Genomic DNA, 15417 nt, shown 5'->3' with positions numbered 1-15417 from the left:
GCAATTCCACCCAAGGCTGCTTCCTATCAGCTCAGAATGGTAACAGGGCAAAGAGCACCCAAGTATTATAAGAATACTTTGATCTCATAGACCCAGGAGAGGACCTTGGAAGGCTGTGGGGCCTGCAGATGACCTTTACTCATTTTAGTCTCACTAATCACCGAAACAAGTAGTACTACTTTTGACCTGGAATCCGACAGTAGAACGTAGAGCTGCAAAGCAGAGGACATTGGCTTAACTCAGTTAAAGAGCATTCAAGCTCAGTAGATTTTTATCATCTCCTTAAACCACCTCAGTCAACAGATTTATAACTGTGCCAGGACTAAAGACAGTTTATGCGGGGCTGGAGAGATGGCTCAGTGGTTAAGAGCACTAGCTGCTCTTCCAGAGGACCTGGGTTCAATTCCCAGCACCCACATGGCAGCATGTAACTGTCTGTATCTACGGTTCCGGGGGATCTGACACCTTCATACCACTGCACATAAAATAAAGTTAAATAAATTATAAAAAAAAAAGGCAGTTTATGCAAAACCCATATGTAACAAAAATGTAAAAAGCAAACTAGTAAAACACTTAAGTCAGGCTGGGTGTTGGTGGTGCACGCCTTGAATCCCAGCACTCGGGAGGCAGAGGCAGGTAGATCTCTGTGAGTTCGAGAGCAGCCTGGTCTACAACAGCTAGTTCCAGGACAGCCTCCAAAGCCATAGAGAAACCTTGTCTCAAAAAACCAAAAAAAAAAAAAAAAAAAAAACACTTAAGTCAGAGCTAATATAAAAGCATACAGATGCTGGGTGGTGGTGGCGCACACCTTTAATCCCAGCACTCAGGAAGCAGAGGCCAGCCTGGTAACAGAGCTAGTTCCAGGACTGCTAGGGTTGTTATACAGAGAAACCCTATCTCAAAAAACAAACAAACAAAAAAAAAAGCACTTCCTTGTGACATTTCCACTGGGGCAACCCCATTTTCACAGGTTTTATGTGTTTAGTGTTTTTGAGATAGTTGCTATGCTGCCCAAGTTGGACACCCCAACTCAGGCTCAAGTGATCCTCCAGCCTCAGCTTCTCAGGCAGCTGGAGTATAGACATGTACCACTGTACCTCAGCGGTCTATGATTTTACAGGAAAGCAGTAAGAGCTACAAAAATGGGGTACAGCTCTCTACAGTGTAAAAGTCACCACCCTTACCTAACATCCTTCCCCACGGTCATTGCAGCAATCACCTTCTTCACAGCCTCCTTCCTCTTTTCTTTCTTTTCATTGTTGAGTTCAGCTTTTAATTCAAAGATTTCTCCTAAAAGAGATGAAAACAAACAGGTATGATCTCAGGACTAGAGATGGGGAGAATACTGCAATATGAAATAACACCAGGATTGCAAGGCAGCCACTCAAGAATGATTATTTAAAAATTATGAGATGTGCAATTCAAAGCCCTAGAATATTAGCTGACCCACCAACAAAGACCCCATCAGTAAACTGTTAAAGCCTTTTAAATCATGGGCTTTGAAAATGCAACACAGACCTTTCTTTAGAAAGCGTAAGAGTATCAGGCAGTGGTGGTGCTCATCTTTAATCCCAGCACCAGGGAAGGCAGAGGCAGGTGGATCTTTGTGAGTTTCAGGACAGCCAGGGCTACACAGAGTATCTGAGGGTTGATTTCACAGCAGAATTTAAAGACTTAAAAAGAAAATAAATGTAAGGTAGGTTGCTGGCTTGGAAATCAGTGTTTACAAACTAAAAGAGAAAATTTTAAGAATAAATAAATTAGGCTCAAAAATCACAGTTTATTAGTTACAAAACTGGGTTTAGTATCCTTCCTCCCCTCTCAAGATTTATTTATTTATGTGTCTAAGTTCTCTGTCTGCATGTATGTCTACATGCGTGCCTAGTACCATCAGAGGCTAGAAGAGGGTGTTACGGACAGTTGTGAGCCACTATGTGGGTGCTGGGAACTAAACTTGGATCCTCTCCAAGAATAAGTGCTTGTAACTGCTGAGCCATGACTCCAGCCCCCAGCATTTACTTCCTAGCTTTGGTGCTTAGCATTTAGATGGTAGCTTATAACTGTCTGTAACTCTAGTTCTGAGGAACCTCATGACCTCTTGCCTCTACAGGCACCAGGCACACATATGTCCATGCAGAAAAACACTGATACACATAAAAACAAGTAACTTTTTAAAGGTCAACTTTGGGGAGTTGACTCTCCTTCCACCTTGTTAAGATAGTCTTCTTGTTTCTGCTGCTGTGCTGTGTACTTGGGTGATTCTCCTGTTTCAGCCTCCCATACTGAAGTAGGAATAATGGGATTACTGATGCATATGGTACCATCAACTTTACTATGTGGGTTCTAGGGATATAATCCACATGGTCAGGCTTGCATAGTAAGCACTTTTCCCTACTGAGCTATCTCACCATAAGAAATGCTCAAAAATATCAATGCTCTGAATCTACTCTGGTCCAAAAGAATTGGACTGTAAAGAGCTCTTAGTTCGGACATGATCCTAATGTACAATCACAGTTAAGTAAAAAAAGAAAAAGAAATCATCAGTCTAGTGCTTTAGTTGCATGACTGGTATGGAGTGATATTCTACATTCTAATAGGACTTAAAGTCCACTCACAGGAGGGAAGTCATGCTTGGTACGTGTGCTGGTTTGCATGAGAATGCCCCCATAGTCTTACATGTTTGAATACTTTGTCCCCTAATCTTTGGCAAGATTAGGATGTATGGCCTTAGTGACAGAAGTGTGTCACTCAGGGAGGGCTTTGAGGTTTCAAAGGGTACCATTCCCATTGTCCCTTCTCTGCTTCCTGTTTGTGGACCTGGATGTGAACTCCTAGTTGCTGCACACCAGCACCATTCACCTGACTGCATGTCATGATGGAACCGTAAGCCCCCAAAAAATCCCTCCTTCTACGTTATTCTGGCCATGTTATTCTGTCATAGCAACAGAAAAGTACTAATGCAGTACTAGAAACCTGGTCAAAGGCCAAGGCCAGGGAGGTCATAGGCCATAGTGGGCAATCTATCACTGTTATTCAGCTGTTGGCCAACTATCTTCTACACATTTACATTTATACTCAGAGGTTAGTGCTCTTCTCAACATTGGTCAGAAAAGCTTGTTTGCATAGTCATTGGTTAATGCATTCAAAATTATTCAAAGTGCTGAGAATAAGTGAGCAAGTCCTCAGACCTAACTGGAAAACTTGTATCAACCACCTCTCCTGCCCCAAGGCTCAGAGAACATCACAGAATAAGGGGTAGTGGAAACAATGTATAAGCTGGAACATGCGAAAAGGGTTGTGAAATGCTGTTTCTGTGCGTGAGATGGCCATCACACTCATTAACCACAGTACCTGTGGTTATGTGCACAGTAAGAAGCCAGTCAACGTTAAAGCATGAGTGGGGGAGAAACAAGGCTCAACCCCTAAGCTTTGGGGCTGTTGATAGGTGTTGGCAGCTGAAAGAGAGACAGACATTTTTCTTTGGGAATATGGCCACTGATATTGTCCATATTCTACTAGATGGCCCCCACACTCATGGGCATGAGGACAGCACCAATTGGATCCAATAGATTAAGAGAGAGAAAGGAGAGAGAGAAGGAGAGAGAGAGAGAGAGAGAGAGAGAGAGAGAGAGAGAGAGAGAGAGAATAAAAACCATGAAGCTGGGAGGGAGACATGTTGGGGAGAACTGGAGGGGGAAGTGGGTACCTGATATGAACAAGATTCATATATATGCATAAAATTTCAATAAATACATATGAACTGGTGAGATGGCTAAATGGTTAAAGGTGCCTCAGAACCTACATGGTAGAGAGAACAAACTTCTGAAAGTTGTCATCTGATCTGCATGTGTGCTATGCACACACCTACACACATACAAACACATTAGATATAAAATAAATCCAAAAAAAAAAAGCACAACCAGGTCTCAATCTCAATTACTTCATTGTGGCCCAGCATGGTGGCATGTCTGTAATCCCAGCATTTAAGAGGCAAAGGCAGAAAGACTGCCACAAGTTCAAGATCAGCCTTAGTAAGTTACTAGTACGTAGTAAGTTCCAGGCCAGGTAGGGCTACATGAAATCCTGTCTCAGTGATAAGAAAAGAGGAGGAGGAAGAGTGAAGCTTACAATGATATAAACTAAGATCATTCCTAAAGGCCAAGTTTGAATGACTACTCAAGAGATGTCAAAGACTGTCACCACTATTTTAAGGCACCATCTCTAGCCTCATCTGCCTTGAGAACATGGGGGACAAAATAAAAAGGCACTGGTCCTAATCAAACAAAGGAGAGAGAGAATGGAAGGAGAGCTAACCCACACCACCATTTTCATGAGAAAAAGGCAGTAGCTCTCATCAGACAGAGAAAGAGGTGGTGAACGGAAGGAAGGCTACCCCACACCATCACATTCATGCCTACTCCCATTTCCTCCTCCTATGGATATCCTTCACCGACAGGGCTTGCTATGTAACCCTGACTGGCCTGGAATTCACAATGTAGGCTAAGATGAACTCTTAACTCGTAGGCAATCCTTCTGCCTCTACTTCCAGTGTGTTTCCAACTACCCCTACAAACTTGACTACAATCTTGCCTCCTTGTCCACCACCTCCCAATGTCCATTTTACCTGGACATCATCCACCAGTCTGCACACTGTGTGATCTCTCTGAAGCCCCTGACAGGAAGTGTATCGACAAAAGACACAAAAATGGAGCACAAAAAAAAAAAAAAAAAAAAAAAAAAAAAAAAAAAAAAAAACCTTAGTTTTTAATATCCATCCTCAGCAGGCAAGCAATTTGTTCTAAAAATCACTATTCCATTTAATTGACAACTACAGAAATAACACTGGCAGAAAGGCCAGGCCTTTAAAAGCTTGATTCTTTGCTGAGACCTGTGCTGCCAAATGCAGTTCTCAGGGCTCCCATCATTACTTCTGGAACAGTGAAGGGCACACAGCGGGTTTTCAGAAAGTCTGAATTGTGAGCGCAGCAGGAGCTGCAGAATGGAAACAGAATGTAACTGAAATGATTCCAGAACCAAGCACAAATGTAAAAGATCTGCTCCAGAGGCGGTTCTGGTGGGCGGTGCAGGAAGCAAAAGGAACAGGATCTATCCATTTTTTAAAAACATGGTATTATCTATCGATGATTCAATTTCTAAGTCTCAAACTTTTATAAAGGTCATCTGCACCTTTACAAGGGACAGTATGATGAACTGATGAGTTTTTAAAACCTGTTAGAAAAAAAGGCCAAGTGTGGTGTACACTCAGGAGGCAGAGGTGGGTGAATCTCTGATCTACAAACTGAGTTCCAGGATAGCCAGGGCTACACAGTGAGACCGAGTCTCAAAAAACAAACAACAAAAACCCTTCTATGTTGTTATGGACAGTATGTTGGTCACCAAAGCACATAAAGTATTAGCAGCAGAAAAAGCAATACATATCCAAATGATTAAGTAGTAAGCTGAAAAGAATAAGCACTTAATGTGTGTGGGTTTTATTACTCTGTGTGTGTGTGAGATGTATGTGTGGGCAAGATTGCCATACCAAGTGTATGGAGGACAGGGGACAACTCTGTGGAGTTGGTTTTCCCCTTCCACCCTTACATGGGCCCTGGAGAACAAACTCAGGTTGCCATGCTTGCTCAGCAAGCACCTTTACTGGATGAGCCATTTCAGTGGCTGTTTGACTTTTGAGACAAGGTCTTGCTATGCAGCCCAATCCAGTCTCACAAGCATCCTGCCTCAGTCTCCTATGTGCAGAGATTCTAGGTATATGCCACCATTACCAGCAGGCTTATGCATTTTTGTAAGGTGTAAATAATAAAGATAGATAAGAAACAGACAGATCTATAAGAACAGGTCCTAGGAGAGCCAGAGTATCTTGCAATCACACTTTATTATCTAACCCCATTCCTTCCACTAGTCAAATCTACCAAGCATTGCTAGCAGTTAAAAATGGTTCTCATCACTGCTACATATTTAAAAAGTCTGTAGAGTTTTTAAAATCTTTTTTTTTGAAGTGTATCTTTATATTGTTACTGAAAATTTATTGAGATTTATTTTTTTTTGGTGTTGAGTGTTTTATTTTATTTTTTCTCTTTTTATTATTATTATTATCACTATTATTATTATTATTATTATTATTATTATTATTAATTCAAGTTAGGGAACAGGCTTGTTTCACATGTAATTCCCCTCTCCCTCTCCCTCCCCTCACCCCCATTCCTTCTCCCCCAGAGTTTTTAAAATCTTAATATCCATCCTAGCATGGTGATGCATGTGTGTTTGTGATCCCTGCACTTGAGAGGATGTCTAAACGGTAAATCCAGGCTAATCTGGGGTATATATATCACAAGTTCTAAGCCAACTCTGCTACTTAGTGGTAAGATTCTTGCAGACCAGGGTGGTCTCCAAAGATCTGCCTGCCTCAACCTCCCGAGCCGCAGCCATCACCACCTGGCTAAGATTCTATCTCAATAGTAAATAAAACAGACTAGATAGCAAAAATCAGAACGGGAATTAGAGAGATGGCTCAGAGGTTAGGAGCACTGGCTGCTCTTCCAAAGAACCTAAATTTGATCCCAGTACTGACATGGCAGTTCATAACTGGCTATAACTCCAATTTCAGGGAGGAATCTGATGTCCTCTTCAGGCCTCCATAGGTGCCAGGCATGCATGTGGTGCACAGACACACAGCAGGTAAAATACCCATACACATATAATAATGAATAAAAGAAAAATTTTAGGGGGGAGGGGTAGGGAGAGGGGAGGGAGAGGGAGAAGGGATTGACATGTGAAGCAAGCTTGTTCCTAATTTGAACTAATAAAAAAGCTTTTTTTTTTTATTTTAAAGGATGATCCCCCAACACCAACCACCATACACACACAACAACAACAACAAAAATCTATTTAAAAAAATCATCCTTCAAATTATATTTATACCAGTTATGACTTTGTCAAACTTGCTTTATAATTCTCTATGTATACACAGATCTTTTTCTCATATCATTTAAAGTTGCACACACCATTCCTCTTTAGCTCTGAATATGTAACTTTTGTTTTTGAAAGATAATAATAAAATACCAATATACTATCACTATCCTCTAATCTAAACAGACCTTGTTCTATGCCCTTTATAGCAACCTGATTCTCATCCATGCCCAGCCCTAGGGAACATTTAGCCTAAGAATATGCATTACATTTATTGTCATGTCTCTTTAGTCATTAATCTGAACAATTTATTTTCATAATATTTTTGCTTTTAAAACAGGGTCTTACTGTGTAGCGTTGGCTAGCCTGAAACTATGAAGACCAGGCAGGCCCTAAATTCATAGCAATCCACTTGCCTCTGCCTCCTGAGTGCTGGGTCATGATAAGACTTTTTCTTTTTCTTTCTTTCTTCCTTTTTTTTTTTTGGGGGGGGGGAGATAGGAACCTTATTATGAGAAGCACCTCTAGTTTGCCATGGGTTTCCTGCATTGCAATAAGGTTATCAATTTTTGGCAAGCTAACTTCACAAAACATCACATCCAAAGGTAAATGGTGTCACTTTGACCTGTTGGTGATGTTAACTGACTATATGGATATAAGTTTCTTAATATCGACTTTGGTTTTTGTTGTTGTGCTTTTTGTCTTTTTCAGATGTTTTATTTACACACACACACACACACACACACACACACACACACACACACACACACACGAATGAATGCTTCGCCTGGTACCCACAGAGATCAGAAGAGGGTGCCAGATTCCCTGGGCCCAGAGCTATAAATGGTTGTGAGCCACCATAAGGATGCTATGAATTGAATCCAAGACCTTGATTATATTAATAGGTTATAATCCATTATTCTGATCACTTTTTTGTTGTTCAAATCATTAAAATTTGGCCAATGGAAGGCGCTTTAAGGTGTGGGGGCTCCTTGATGTCCCATCATTTCTGAGCATTTCCTTACTTAGAAGACATTGACCTTCAACTAAACACAGGCCCAGAATCAGCATTTGGCCAAAGAGTTCTGGTTCCTTTCAGTGAAAGATGTTATTTATTTTGTTTTTTGGTTGTTGTTGTTTTTGATTTTTTGAGACAGGGTTTCTCTGTGTTGCTTTGGAGCCTATCTTGGCTCTCTCTGTAGACCAGGCTGGTCTCAAACTCACAGAGATCCGCCTGCTTCTGCGTCCTGAGTACTGGGATTAAAGGTGTGCACCACCACTGCCTGGCCTTATTTTTGTTTTTTTAAGACAAGGTTTCTCCTTGTAGTCCTGGCTGTTCTGGAACTCACCCTATGGACTAGGATGGACTCAAATTCAGAGATCCACCTACCTCTGCCTCCATGTGCTAGGATTAAAGGTGTAAGCCACCACTGCGTGGCTGAAGAAATGTTATTTAGAAACCAAGATTGAGTATTAGATATCCTTGGCACCTACTCTGACTTAGTGGAAATGAGGGTACTCAATAGTAACCCCACTAGTGTTAAGGTACCAAGCAAATGTGCATAGAACATACTCAAATCCAGCTAAGTGTCAGGATACCACACCAGAAAATACTTTAAGAAAAATAAAGACAAAGTCTATGCCAGAAAAGTCTCATTTCATCCACTGGAGGACACACACACACCTGAGAAGCAGGCCAAGACACTGAAAATCAAGAGTAATAAATGACACAGTAGTTGGTGCCATGCCCAGAATATTTCAACAAATCTAAGACTTGCTGAATACAAAAACAAAGAATTCTGACCCCGAGAACAAAGCGAACTCAGCTGGATGCTTAGTAAGCTGAAGGCAGTGACGTTATCTATCTCTGATGGAAGGGCTGTCCATACCTATAAAAATCTGCCACCTGGAAACAATTTTGGAAGGTAAATTTTCCCAAGAAGAATCCTTTGGAATTCAGTATTATATTACTGACCACAAAGGTGATGAAGAGAGAGAGGTATAGCTCAATGGCAGAGCACTCGCCTAGCATGTGCAAGACTCTAGATTAGGTCACCAGCACTGGAAAGCAAGCATATAAAATCCCTTTAATAACTTATTCAAATATAATTATTTGTAGAAACAGATTCCCAATGAGACAATGCAAACACATGCAAAAAAGAAAAACCAAACCAAAAAAAAAAAAAAAAAAAAACCTTCAGAACATTCTACTTGGTGACTGTAACCCAGCAACTTAACTAACAATCTGAAGATCTGACAAGGTTCTACTTACCCTTCTTATTGGTTGTGAAGTACTTGGAGTCAGTCATGATTCTGGATCTTTAGAGTGTACCTACGGTAAGAGTAAAGAATGCTATTAGCCAAATTATGTCTCCAGCGAGGCATCCAACTAATTTTTAGAACATCTATATTTAAGACCTTTTTAACAAAATGAATAGTTTCTTCCTAATACCACCACCATTCATGGATCAAGCAGCACAGGAACTAAAAACTGCAACTTGCCTCAAGGACCTTCCAGGGGCAAAGTATGAAGGCCAAATGGAATAGGGTAATAACCTGAACCCCTTATGGCTCTGGAGCCTCCAAGGACAAGCTTGACACCTTTGTAATTACATGTTAATCACTCAAACATTTAAGACAAAGGCTTCATGCCAAAGATTTCTCCATAACTTTTTTTTTAAAAGACTTATTTATTTTATGTATGAGTTCTCTATCTGCATGTATGAGTTTATGCCACAAGAGGGCATCAGATTCCACTATAGATGGTTGTGAGCATATGGGTGCTGGGAATTGAACTCAGGACCTCTAGAGGAACAGCAAATGTTCTCAACCTCTGAACCATCTCTCCAGCCCCTCTCCATAACTTTCTAATCAGGAAAATGTGGTTACTCCACTGCCTCAGCATGGGGTCACTCAAAGGAGCCAAAGCTCAAAGGTGGAAACAATTCTGCCAACCTATTAAACACTGCTTGCAAAAAAGGTCACAGAAAAATATGAAGCCTGCCTTGCTCCCAGCCCTGGTAGAGGCAAGATGAGTTCAAGGTCATTCTCTTCAGCATAGCTACACAGTGACTTTAAGTTGAACCTGAACTGCATAAGCCCTATCTCAAAAACAAAAAGCAAAGAAATGAAAGAGCTAGAAACCATGAATACCACATAGAATACAGAAATTGTTTGTATATTTGTCACAGAGACTTGCATTAATGTTGTCACATCTTTCTAGCAAAAATTCAGAGAACACTATTATCAATCCATTCACAGCATAAATTAAATAGAAAGCAGACAAAATAAGGAACTTTTCTTTGCTTTTAAACAATTTTATTATTAACAGGCAGTGGTGGTACACGATTTTAATCCCAGCACTCCGGAGGCAGAGGCAGGTGGATCTCTGTGAGTTCAAGACCAGCCTGGTCTACAAGAGCTAGTTCCAGGACAGGTTCCAAAGCCACAGACAAACCTTGTCTCAAAAAAACAAAAATAAATAAATAAATAAATAAATAAATTTATTATTTACTTATGTATATATGTGTACACCTGTGTGTGCACCCATACCCAAGAAGGCCAGAAAGGGAGTTGGAGCCTGAAGCTAAAGTTACAGACTATGAGCCACCTGATGTGGGTGCTGGAAATTGATACTTGGTACTCTGCAAGAGCAGCAAGTGCTGACCAGTGAACTGCCTATGCTTTTTGAGACAGTATCGCCCTGTGTAGCCCTGGCCTGGAATTCTCTATGTAAAAGAGATTGGCCTTGCCCTGCCCTGGATAATATGACAGACTTTGGGGGTTCCCCCATGGAGGGCCTCACCCTCCCTGGGGAGTGGAGTGGGGATTGGGTGGGAGGCTGGTGGGGGGGCGGGGAAGGAGGTGAGGGAGAGGGAGAGGGAGCTGGGACTGACATGTGAAGTAGGCCAGTTTCTAATTTAAATAAAAAATGGTATTAAAAAAGAGACACAGAGAGACTGGCCTTGAATTTGCAAAGGTCCTCTCCTCCAACCTCTGTCCAGAGCACTGGGTTTACAAACGTGCCACCACACACAGTTCTTTTCATTTTGTTTTTGTTTTTGTTTTTTAAAGACAGCTCTCATGTAGCCCAAGATAGTCTCAAACATGCTATGTAGCTGAAGATGACTTGGATTCCAATTCTCCTATCTCCACCTCCCAGGTGCTGGGAATACAGGTGTGTGCCACCACACCTAGCTAGGAATTCTTCACATAAACAGGCAAGTGGACCCTGAGTTCAAGGGCAGCTTGGTCTACATAATGAATTTCAGGCCAGTCAGGGCTGCATATCGAGACCCTGTTTCAAATCACAACACAATTTTTTAAAGACTTGTAATATAAATCTCATCTATGAGTTTACATGCACAAAAAAGGATAACATACAGAAACAATTACTAGGGCACGACAAGAGCACTATAGCTAACACTCAAAATCACTACTATTTGTACAGCATGTTGTTACACCATTTTAAATCCTATGGAATCATCACAACTTCAAACCTAAGACTTAAAAACAAAATTTGTTTGAAAATTTTTCACCAAGTTACTTGGGAAAAGTACACAAAAGCATTCTGTTTTTTAACGTTCGCATACACATTATTTTTTCTTTTCTTTTGAGATGGGTCTTCACTATAAGTCCTGGCAGACTTGAAACCTGGCTTCACACTCATGGTGATCCTCCTGTTTTTGCCTTGTTAGTGCTGCAATTACATGTGCCACTATATTCAGATGACATGAAATTCTAACAGGAATTCTCAACATACTCTGTTCTAAAGTAAATCAGCCACCTTAAGTCCAAGTCTTTATAAACAGCCTACACATTGGGTTCTGTGGAGACTCATCACCGTCTCTAACTCGGGTTCCAAGGGATTCAACACCCTCTTCTGGCCAACTTGAACATGAGGCACACACATGGTGCACTGACATATATACATGGGTATAACACCCATAAACATAAAATAAAAAAAAAAAACATTTTTCAAAAGGCTACAACATAGATCCTAAACCAAGAATCTCTGTTCCAACAAAAAGAGATAAAGAGATATGACCAGCTCGATACTTGAGAGGCTGAGGTAGGTCTGGATAATGAAACTTTGTCTCAAAAATAAAATAAGGCAATTAAGAGCACTGGCTGCTCTTTCTGAGGACCACTGCTTGGTTCCTAGCACTCACTTGGCAGCTCCCAACTGTAACTCCAGTTCCAGAGGATCAGATGCCCTCTTCTGTCCTCTGAGTGCACTGAATACACAGTGATATACAGACCTATGTGTAGTCGAAGTACCAACACACACACACACACACACACACACACACACACACACACACACACACACACACAAATGAATAAAAAAGGACTCTGGTAGAGGGCTTGCTTAATAAATAGGAAACCCTGAGCTCAATCCTCAAGGCCAATTTAGAGCAGGGTAGCTCAATGGTAGAGTGCCTACCTAGCAAGCATAAGACCACCTCTCCATCAAAAGAAAAAAGGGGGAAAAAGGAAAGAAAAATAAGCAGGTAAATACATTACTCACTTAATTGACACCATGGTAAACAAATGTGATGAAATAATCCCCACCATATAGGAAAGAAACATGGTACAAGTCTATCCATGCCTTAAGCAAAAACAAAACAAAACAAAAAAATCCTCCAAGGAAAAATGAAAATAGTCTTAACAAAAGCAAAGGAGCAGAAAAGGAGGAATGGGTTTGGACTAGATCTAAACACATTATATGCATATATGAACATTAAATATTTAATTAAAAATGAGAAGAGGTGACAGTGACAGAACCTTAATGTAACTCTGACTTTCACCTCCCAATATATACCTATTTTTAAATAAAACACCACCAGCACTTGCCAGATAGACACTGCCAGATTTTCCAAATATATGATGTGAAAACTATGCCTATATTAGAAACCACAGAAAAATAGCCAGGATAGAGCTGGAGAAAAATACAACTTGCCTAGTTCAAAACTCAAAATCCTACTAGAATAAACTTTTTATTTTTCAGGAAATCCCTAGAAATAAGCAAGCCACAATGGAATTTGAACTCATCCGACTTCATACAACATCAAACCTAAAAAGTCACTGATTTATGGGGTGGCCTAGGAACTCTGTTAAAGAACAAAGCAGCCACCAGGCAAAGCACATAATACCTGCATTTGTCCTAGCTCACAGTGTGATGCCACGTCTTTCACAGGCCATCCTGTACAAGGAAGGTTATAGATCTAGATTAACATAACCTAGTTTCTGCCAAATATAGGTTGTCCAAGTCCCTCCCTCCTCCCCTTCCCCCAATTCCCCAAAAGAGAAATGCAACACTGAAATAAGATTAGTAGGCTGAGTTGAATAAGGTCAGAAAAAAGTTAATAAGGTGGTCTTAATTTCAAATGGTTCTCTGGGAAGTGGCAACTAACACTATCGTCGGACATGCCACTATGCCCTTCTTTACACATAAAGTCAGTAACTAGACAAAGTTCTGCGAACTTCGAGCAGAAGAGTCATTCCAGCAACCTTCACTTACAAGGTTGAGACAGGTGTAAAGATCCTATCTGGTCAAATGTTCAATAGCACAAGGCCAACAGTAGCTTCAGATTGTTACCTTATCAGAAATAAAATATTTAAAAGCCAAATTCACCCCCAGCTTCTTTCAATAACTATAAGATAATTCACTATTATAGTATTATACATAAAGAAAGAAGCCCAACAATCTCACACCCAATTGTTAAGAAATGCCAAGGCATTTTAGGAAACTTAAGCCAAGGAGGAAAGAAAAAGGGGAATGGTGTCTTCTCCGAATATTCGTTGTCTAATTTGGGTCAAACATGTGCCTTAAGATATAATAGTTACTGGGCGGTGGTGGCCCAGAACTCAGGAGGCAGAGGCAGGCGGATCTCTCTGAGTTTGAGGCCAGCCTGGTCTACAAGAGGGAGTTCCAGGGCAGCCTCCAAAGCCACAGAGAAAACCTGCCTCGAAAAAAAAAAAAAAAAAAAAAAAGATATAATAGTTGAAAATTACGATCTTTTACAGAAAGGAAGTAAGGGAACTTCTTTAAGCCTTAATTCCTCAAAATATTTGCTTTATATTAATTAAGTTTACCATCTAACTTTAGGGGGACTTTTTGCAGAACGCGCTCCCCTTTATTTCTCGGGGGGGGGGGGGTTGCCCTGTAAGACACCTGAGATCAGTTCTCATTTCACATCTCACTTAGTCATCCCTGGGATGCATTACCCTCTGCTGCACCTCCTTCACTGGCTGCTTTCTATTATTACTTTGTAAGTGCACCCTAAGGCTAAGCAGAACCACACTAGGAAAGCAATGAATAATTTAAACTGGTCCTCACTGAGAGCGCTCTCTCAGTCAACTTGCCTTTCTGAGCTTATTGTGTGTTCTTTGTCTTTTAAACCACAATGGCTGCAGAAGTGTTTGGCAATTTAAAAACACTCTCCCTTCTGAAAGTTAAAAAAAAGAAAAATTCAACGAAGCATCCAGGACACATTCACGCTGCTTCGTAATAAAACAAATAGCCAGAGCCTTATAAGAGCTTTCCCCCAGAGGGCTGCTCAGAAAGCTAATACATGCTGTGGATTCAAAGAATAAAGAAATAGCAGGAAATTCCAGGTTTTTTTCACTTCTAGTAGAATTTACAGCCTTGCTCAAACTACACTGCTCCTGATAACCCCAGGGAAGAAAGAGGGGGAGAAAAAAACAACCCCGGGCTAAGATTTGCTTTCATTGGCTTCCCCCTCTCACGCAAGAGGTCAATTTTGCAGGTTTCTCCTTTCTTCCTCGAAGTACATTTGGTCCCCTTTTCTCTTTACCCACTCCCCCGGGTCAAGACCCTGGAGATCTGGTCAGTTTTCACCAAGCAGGGAGAGAAGACTTTAAACCCCAAATACGGGTGACATGAGAGGTCTCAATGGCCAAACCGTCGGGGGGGGGAATCCTTTCTCCCTCTGCTTGCTGGACACGTCCAGTGCAGGCTTCTCAATGAACAGTCGCCAAACGGGAAAGCTGGGTGGTTCTCCCTCGGCCTCCAGGCTCTAGCGGCCACACCCCTGGCCTCAGTCCTTTCCGAGCCGGTCTTGGGAACCCGCTGGGCTCCGAAGCCCCCAACTACCCGCTGCTACACCCGAGCTCAGCCCTATCCCGCCACGGCCCCCACGGAGGAGGCACTTTTTCCAAGCTTCCCCCTCACAACGGTCACACCCGAGGACTCCCTCCATCCTCAACCGTCACGCTCCTCGGATCTCCTTTCCTCCCGCGCCTAAGACCCGGCTTGGGGTTGCCCTCCCTCACAACCACCCCCAGTCACTCAGGGACACACCCCAAAGCCAGCCGCCTTGAACTCACCGGAGGCAAGGGCGGGGTGGCGGCGGTAGCGGGAGAGCACAGCCCGGGTGGTGGTGTAATGGTTTCCTGCCCGTCACGATTCTTTCTAGATCTAAGCCACTGCGCAAAACCCAATCTGCCAGGGACAAAGATGGTGGG

General features: G+C 41.7%; 1 protein-coding gene across 3 annotated transcripts in view; it reads right to left on the bottom strand.

Annotated features, from left to right (window-relative positions):
• The window catches only part of Ap2b1 (adaptor related protein complex 2 subunit beta 1), a 112199-nt gene extending 96782 nt beyond the window's left edge, over positions 1 to 15417 (bottom strand). For 2 of the 3 annotated variants that reach the window (XM_027426462.2, XM_027426464.2), the window contains exons 1-3: positions 15280 to 15417; positions 9200 to 9259; positions 1185 to 1290 (exon numbers count right to left, since the gene is read on the bottom strand). In XM_027426462.2, the coding sequence (XP_027282263.1) occupies positions 1185 to 1290; positions 9200 to 9236 (143 nt within the window). In that variant the 5' untranslated portion in view covers positions 9237 to 9259; positions 15280 to 15417. Of the gene's footprint in view, positions 1 to 1184; positions 1291 to 9199; positions 9260 to 13082; positions 13133 to 15279 lie in introns of all 3 variants that reach the window. The other variant, XM_027426463.2, reaches the window with a different exon arrangement.

Source organism: Cricetulus griseus, chromosome 7 (assembly GCF_003668045.3).
Source record: "Cricetulus griseus strain 17A/GY chromosome 7, alternate assembly CriGri-PICRH-1.0, whole genome shotgun sequence".
Classification (NCBI taxonomy): Eukaryota; Metazoa; Chordata; class Mammalia; order Rodentia; family Cricetidae; genus Cricetulus; species Cricetulus griseus.
Note: the sequence above shows the minus strand (reverse complement) of the source record. Positions and strands in the feature narration are given on the sequence as shown.